We start from the raw sequence: 7989 nt of genomic DNA, 5'->3' as shown, positions 1-7989 counted from the left end.
GCCTTTTTGCTCAGTTGTCCTTTCCCTATGTCCAAGGCCTAGCCGGGCAGTTAAAGTAGTTGTGAGTGACACAGTAACACAAGAAGCTGCCTTATACAGAGTCAGATCTGTGGCCCATCTAGCTCATTATAGTCCACACTGACTGGCAGTGGCTCTCCAGGGTTTCAGGCAGGAAGTCTTCCCTCAGCCCTACCTGGAGATGCTGCTGGGGATTGAACCTAGGACATTATGCATGCAAAGCAGATGCTCTTCCACTGAACTACAGCCTGACATAGGAGACCTGTCAACTTTTTTATTTACTTCCAAGGAGTTTGAGAGTTGCTGTTGGCTTGGGAAAGGAGTGCTGGGAATGAATGCTTCACACATGCCGTTTGTCAATTGATGTTGTCTACCAAAGCAGCTATTAGTCCATCTCAAAAATGCCACACGCACCCTCATCTCTCAGATGGGGATGTGTTTGGCCTTGAGAGACTTCTTCCGGAAGGGAGGGGGAGAAAAAGAGTTTGTGCCCTAATGTGGCAATCAGAAAAGGGCTGGTGCTGGCCTATAAAGGGCAGTGCTACCCCTAGACACATTCTCTTTCATTGCTGCCATGTCCCAACCATCCACCCTGGGGCAGTGTGGGTTTAGCCAGTCGCCCTCCGGGGGCTGCGTAGGAAGCAACTGCTGCAGTAATTTTCTTTGCATGTTCTACGTGGTCCCTTGTTTGGCTGGTTTTCCATAAACACAGCAGAGGCCTGCAGCTCACTCTACGAATGACATCATAGCTTGTATGTTGGCAGTGACATCACAAAGATTCCAGAAAGGAATGATACATCTTAGAATATCCCCAAGTGAACAGTAGGAAAGCAGAAGGGACAAACAAGAAGGGAAAGAGAAATGTTTTCTCCTAACCTGGACTATAGCTGGGTTGAGGAGGTCGAGAGCCACTGCACCGAGTATGTCCAGCTGGCCTTTATCACCTCCTGTCTGTCCATTTTTGTGGGAGGCATCCTCATCATCTTGATGTTCAGGGTATTTGAGTACATGCTTCACTTCTGCTTCTTTGAATGGGTTACTGAATTTAAGGTAAGCCCACAGCTGGATCCCGAGTAGGGAGGGTTTGTGTACCTTAGAAGTGTCCAGTAGGTGAAGCTAGAATCTGAATAAATGTTGATGGGAGGAGTGGAGGGGGGGAGATAACTTTATACATTGCATAACTCAAATAGGCTTTAATTCGGGGGGAGATGAGAGGTGTCTCCCCCCCATTCAAACCTTCTTCATAAACACTTGCATTCTTGTGAAAGCTCAGAAAAGTTCCATGCTCTAACCATGCTGCTGAGACCCATCTTAAATCAGTCCGTAGTTATTTATTGGGCTTGCTTGAGGACTTCAGACTTTGGCAATTCCAACTGAAGCTGACCTGATCTGGACCTTACAGCCTAATTTGCAGATCAGCACGTACTTTCTCATTTCACTAATGTCCAAAGCACTTCTTGGCTAAAACAAAAAACAAAACTATCAGAATATATTAAATTGTGTATTTTGAATAAATGGGTGGTACTTGGGGGAAGGACCATAGCTTTGCATGCAGAAGGTCTCAGGTTCAGTCCCTGGCATCTCCAGGTAAGGATGGGAATGTACCCAGTCTGGGATCCCAGACAGCCACTGCCTGTCAGCGTAGATAATACTGAAAATACTCAGTATAAGGTCTGACTCAGTATAAGGAAGCATCATATGTTCTTATTCCACACTAGTCCTATTCAGAGAAAACTCATTTAAGTTAACAGACATGAATAACGGGTTCATTAACTGTAATGAGTCTACTCTGAGTACGACTTAGTTGAACATAACCCAACATGTATTTGGAAAATACATTTCACATAACTTGGGGGGAGAATGCATATTGTGTCAGTGGGGGAATGTATGTAGAAATGTGCATTTTTAGAGAGCATTTATTTAGAAATGTGCATCTACGGCTATATCTAAACATGATTTTTGGTGAGGACTTTTTTTTAAAAAAATCACAGATTAATGTAGAAGCAGGATGTAATGGGTAAACACAATGAAAGTGACAGCAACCAGAAATAGATGGATCTGCCTATCCCTACTGATTATTGGGATTTTATTTTACTGTATTTATCTGGCTCTTAAAGCTGGCCATTACTCAAAAGTTCAGGATAAGGAACAGGTGGAATCCCACCATTACAGAAAAGGCCATTGAATCTAAGACCTAAAATTACCAAACTGCACAACTGCTTTGAAACCATGTGCACGATGCGCACAGGTGGAAAAGGAATCTATTACTTTGCACATTGTAGCATAGCAATGTGGATTCTGACACTTTTCAAGGACTCATTTCCTTTCTTTCCCCCTTAACAGCTGTTTACTCAAAGGATGCCCATGTTGAGTCGATGGAAGGGACACTTTCAGAACTGGGTGGTAATGATGATCTCTGCTCAGACTACTGTGGGGCGTGTACTGGTGAGTTGTTTGATGTATGGGTACACACTGGTGATGGGCAGCGCTAGAAGTCATAATAGGTGATACTCCAGTATGAGAGGAAGCAGGGATTCAAGATGATGAAACCATTCCCCCTATTTCTGATGTTCAGGCATGAGTGCTGATGCTTATGTAACCAATATACCACTGTCCACTAGGGATGGGATTTGCTATCTGATTCCATTCTATTTTTCAATTCGTCATATGGGCTGCCAGTTCCTATTCGCTATAAATGGTGTTCTGCTAGTTATCATGATTCCTGGTTCTCCCTTTTTTCCATTATTTTTTTCCAAAACATGATGTAATTTTCTCCATTATTTGTTATGCTCCTGTATATTTATATACAGCAGCAGCAGATTACAAAAATAATTACATAACTAATTATGAAATTGTCGCTGCAGATTTTTTTTTTTTAAAAAAAATGACGGTGTCCCTAACAGCCGCGAAAGCATGCAAAGAGTGGGAGCCTGTTCGACAATGTGACAACTTGTGGATTATTCCAGAATTCAATACCAAATCTGAGTTTGTGAATATTCTACACTATCTCTACTACCCGCAAACAAGGGACAGGTATCAGCAGGCTCAAAAGAGCCCCAAGGTTTTTAGAAGTACTCTCCTCCCCCCCCAAAAAAAAATAGGGAAAAAGGTCCTAAGAGGGAGGCATCCCCCTCAAAATATCTCAGTGAGGATTGAGTGTGCAGATGTGGTTGGCCATTGGAGCCAAAACTGGAAAACCAGATGAAAGGAGAAACAGAATGGAGAATCCTACAGGACCGGAATACTCCACACTGCAACATTATACTGCAGGTTCCACTTGTCATCTTAAGGCCAGCGAGATCCATAGAAAACTCTGTTGTTAAGAGTTCAAGGTGTATAACTGCAATGTACAGCAATATATATATATATACAGATTAGATTCTCGCAAAAAGATCACAAACATACATTCCAGTCCTAAGCCTCACAGATTTTACTTCCAAGTAAGTGTTCTTTGGATTGAAGCCTACCATTCTGATCTTTAATAGCATTTGCTTGAATGTAAACTCCATTGATTTTGGTGGAATTGGCTTGTATTCTGAGTAATTGCATTTTAAGATCAGAGTGTACCAGAGCACTCACACCAGCTTTGTTCTCCTCCCAGTATATGTCCCATATCCTAGGTGGAATCAGTGATTACTGCACCACTTCCAACTTCAGTTATAGTCATGCTGAAGATCACATCAGCCGTTTTTCACCCAGTGTTTTATGAACACACACACAAGTGCAAACTGGACATGCTCCAATTCTTGAATTAATTTTAGATTTATTATCCTTGTTAAACCAGAATTTAGGAGGAATGGAGAGGAGGACAGAGTGAAAGAGATAAACTATAAATAAATGGAGCTAGGGGAAGTCACACACCTCAAATTTATATAATGTGTGTATTATGTAAAATTGAAGAGTCAGTGCTCATGACCCAGCCACCATGTGGATGCTTGCTTTATCTCACCCCAACATTTCATCTGTGGATGGTTCAAATAATAATAATTTATATTGTGATAGGTGCTCTATAAAGATGTTGTTGGTCTCAATTCCCATCAGCCCCAGCCAGCATGGTCAATGGTCAGAAAGGATGGCAGATGGAGTTCAACATCTAGAGGCCACAGGTGCCCCATCTTTTAAGAAGATAGTTAATTGGTTTTCCAGATTGATAGATGAATGGCATGGTTTAGAATCACGGTTACCACTGACTCAATCTGGATTTCTGTTTTAGGTAATGCTTGTGTTCTTGTTTAGCATTGGATCACTCATCATTTACTTTATCAACTGTAACAGGTAATTAAAACGCAGACATTTATCCTAAAATGTCTATTTATTAATTTAGCTTGTTTTATAATGTTAAAATTATTTTAAACCCTAAGCAATCCATCAATAACATTAAAATTCAAATGCCCAAAATATATACATTTGGAGGCAGCACTCCAAAAACTGTCTGCTGAAATTATATTTGAAGGCAAGATGCCTCAAAATGTCCATCATAGCCAACTGCTGAAAGTGGACAAAAATGAACTCAGGAGGAGGCAAGAAGGTTCAAGAGTCCTGGGACCACAGAAGATGCTCTCTCTTGTAGTTACTTGATAGTGGGGAGAACTGAAGCAGGATTCAAAAGTTCTTTTCAACCCTCATAGGAAGTTGCCTTACGCCATTTGGACCATTGATCCATCTAGCTCATTATTGTCCACGCAATGATTAGGAGCAGCTTTCCAAGATTCCAGAGAGGTGTCTTGCCTGGTTCTACACGACAGTAGTGAAAGGCATCTTCCTATGTTTTGAGTCAGACCATTGGTCCATCTCGCTCATTCTTGTCTACAAAGACTGGCAGCAGCTATCCAGGGTTTCAAACAGGAGGCTGTCCCAGTCCCACCTGGAGATGCCAGGAATTGAACTTGGGTTCTTCTGCATGCAGAGCAGATGTTCTGTCACTGAGCTATGCCCCTTCCCAATTGAAATAGGACATGCCAATTTTGGTTTTCTCCATTTCTCATTTTTCCAATCTTAAGCTCAGTCCTCCACATTTCTGCAGCAATTTTTAACAAAAAACCCTCATGAATATTCTTTAGCATTTTAGTGTGAATTTCTCCCAATAAAGTCATTGTGTACAAGGTTTTGACCAATGTACACATTTCTACAAACAATTTCTCCTAATATAATGCATTTTGTATTTTTTCACTAATATATTCTTTTTCATGCACACGTCCTCTAATAAATGCATTTTTTGTAAACATTGGTTGGAGAACTGTATTGCAAAATTCAGACAAGTGTGAATTTTAAAGGATGGCTGTGTCTGGGTCTCATATCATTTCAGAAATGACAAATTTGATAGAGTCAGCTTTACATGTGAATGGAATCAAATTTCTTCCCCATTTCTACTTCCCATTGCCAAGCACTGAACCCTTTGCATGCAAAACTTAAGAGCAGCCCTGCTGGAACAGGCCTGAAGGCCCATCTAGTCCATCATCCAGTTCTCACAGTGGCCAACCAGGTGCCTATGAGTCCACAAACAAAATCTGAGTGCAACAACACTCTCTGCAAATAAACATAACCACTGAGCTAGGAACCTTCCCCTTACTCAGACAAATTCATATGGAATTGAGATACTCTAGTTCTAGGCATGTAGAGTTTTTGTTTTAAGCCCTTTGAATTAACCTCAGAAACAAACTTGTAATAACTGCAGGTGACAAAATGATTTTTAACCCTGCATGCCCCAATTAATATACAACAGCTGGATATCTGGGCCAATCAACATTTATGAACTGCCTTTCAAGGTACCCTATGTGGTGTGTGTGTGCACATACGCCTATGTGTTTAGTCTATCACATTCAGCTTATGGTACCAAATTCCAGACTTTATTCAGAATTTTAAAATTCAAGGTATTCTGTCAAAGTTGTTAATATTCCAAACACAGGACAAACGCGAGCAGCTGGGAAACACATGGTGAGAAAACAGCTACCATATCTGTTAGATACTTACAACTGAAGCATATGGTACCACTAGAAGATACGGGGTACAGACTACATCTTGAAAGACGGGATTTTTGTTTGTTTGGAATTTAACAGCAACATCGTATTGAAAAGCACAAATCAAAATGGCTTTGGCAATTTCACTCTGTCATTCTACACTTGTCAAATACACAAAATGTGGAAACTGTCAAGGGTGTCAAATGGAATGTGAAATTCAACTTGTTGGAGCATAATATGACAATACAGCCCGAGCATGGTTTTGCTCAATTACTGCCAGTGCTGAATATCTCATTAAACCTAAATTCCATTTTAAGAAGACAGATCTTGCACTAGTTTACACTGAGGCTTTAGTGTTTTGTTTTGTTTGTTTTTAATACACAAAAAGGCACATACCACACCTAATTTTGAAAGAGTCAACACTGTGGCTTTCAAGATCATAGAATAGTAGAGTTGGAAGGGACCTATAAGGCCATCGAGTCCAACCCCCTGCTCAATGCAGGAATCCAACTTAAAGCATACCCGACATGTGACTGTCCAGCTGCCTCTTGAATGCCTGCAGTGTTGAAGAGGCCACCACCTCCCTAGGTCATTGGTTACATTGTTGTACCACTGTAACAGTTAGGAAGTTTTTCCTGATGCTCAGCCAAATTGTGGCTTCCTGCAACTTGAGTCCACTATTCCGTGTCCTGAACACTGGGATGATCTAGAAGAGATCCTGGCTCTCCTCAGTGTGACAACCTTTCAAGTACTGAAAGGGTCCTATCTCCCCTTGGTCTTCTCTTCTCAAGGCTAAGCATGCCCAGTTCTTTCAGTCTCTCTCATAGGGCTTTGTTTCCAGTCTCCTGATCATCCTTTTTGCCCTCATGAGTATCAAAAGTGGGCCAGGTTAATTAGAGTAGGAATGGGAGAGAAATCTAATGGTTTGAATTTAAAGGCAAGTCTATCAAATTCACATTTTCCAAAACAATATGAGATCCTAAATACAGCCATATTTCACAATTCACACCTGAATTTTGCAATGCAGTTCTCTAACCAAAGAATGTTTACCAAATATGCATATATTAGGGAATGGTGTGCTAGTGAAAATAATATACAAAAAGTGCTGTATTAGAAGAAAATGCAAAAATGTGTACATTAGTCAAAACGACACACAAAAGTGCTTATTAGGAGAAATTCACACTAAAATGCTGAAGAATTTTCATGAGAATTTTTTTTAAAAAAAATAACAAATTGCTGTAGAAATATGGACAACTGAATTTAAGACTAGAAAAATGAGAAATGAAGAGAACTGAAAATGACAGATTCTTCCATCCCTATCACAGAGTTTTCACTCAATGAAAACAGGAAACACCCATAACTCTATTTTCACAAGGATCACTGTCCACACCCACTGCCCCAATTACACATTACTCAGGACTCTGTTTTGCTATCTGTGACCTGTACTACTATCCAATAGTCTCTCCTGTACCAGATTAAAAAGCAACAAGGGCATTTGGGCCCCATTTTGGTTAAGAATGCTGTGAAAACCTTCTGCTCCCCTTTCTAGGATAAACACTCCAAATCTAGTCCTCTCCCTGATTAATCTACATTACAGAAAGCCTGCCTTCAGAAGACTCAGCTCATGACTGGCACCTGCACTACCTGCAAATTGCTTAATAGTTTCAGCTGGTTTTCCTTAAAGCAAGGCAGCAGAGGAAGGAACATAGGAAGCTGCTTTATACTATATTCCTTTTCAAGTGCACTGCAGACAGATTAAGGCAGACAATCAAGTCAGTGACTTCCCCCTGCTGCTTACAATCAACACCTCATTCCCCCCTGCTGCTTTCTGGCTGTAAACACTTCACTGATATCAGCGAAAGGGAATTCACATTTGAAGAGCTCACATAGAAAGTAGATCAATAAAAGTGTCACTCTCACTATTGTTGATTTCAAAGTGAACTTTTTTTAAAAAAAGAATTGGAACAGAAGAAGAATGAATCAGAAACCAGGCACGGAGAGTTACCACTTCAAA

The 7989-nt window shown here is 40.7% G+C and overlaps 1 protein-coding gene across 1 annotated transcript in view; it reads left to right on the top strand.

The window, feature by feature from the left end:
* Positions 1-879: 879 nt before the first annotated feature.
* KCNU1 (potassium calcium-activated channel subfamily U member 1) overlaps positions 880-7989 on the top strand; it is a 115928-nt gene continuing 108818 nt past the window's right edge. The window contains exons 1-3 of the mRNA XM_061593375.1: positions 880-1068; positions 2362-2463; positions 4232-4293. Coding sequence (XP_061449359.1) covers positions 880-1068; positions 2362-2463; positions 4232-4293 — 353 coding nt within the window. The remainder of the gene's footprint in view (positions 1069-2361; positions 2464-4231; positions 4294-7989) is intronic.

Source organism: Rhineura floridana, chromosome 12, assembly GCF_030035675.1.
Source record: "Rhineura floridana isolate rRhiFlo1 chromosome 12, rRhiFlo1.hap2, whole genome shotgun sequence".
Lineage (NCBI taxonomy): Eukaryota > Metazoa > Chordata > Lepidosauria > Squamata > Rhineuridae > Rhineura > Rhineura floridana.
This window is presented reverse-complemented; position numbering and strand designations above follow the sequence as displayed.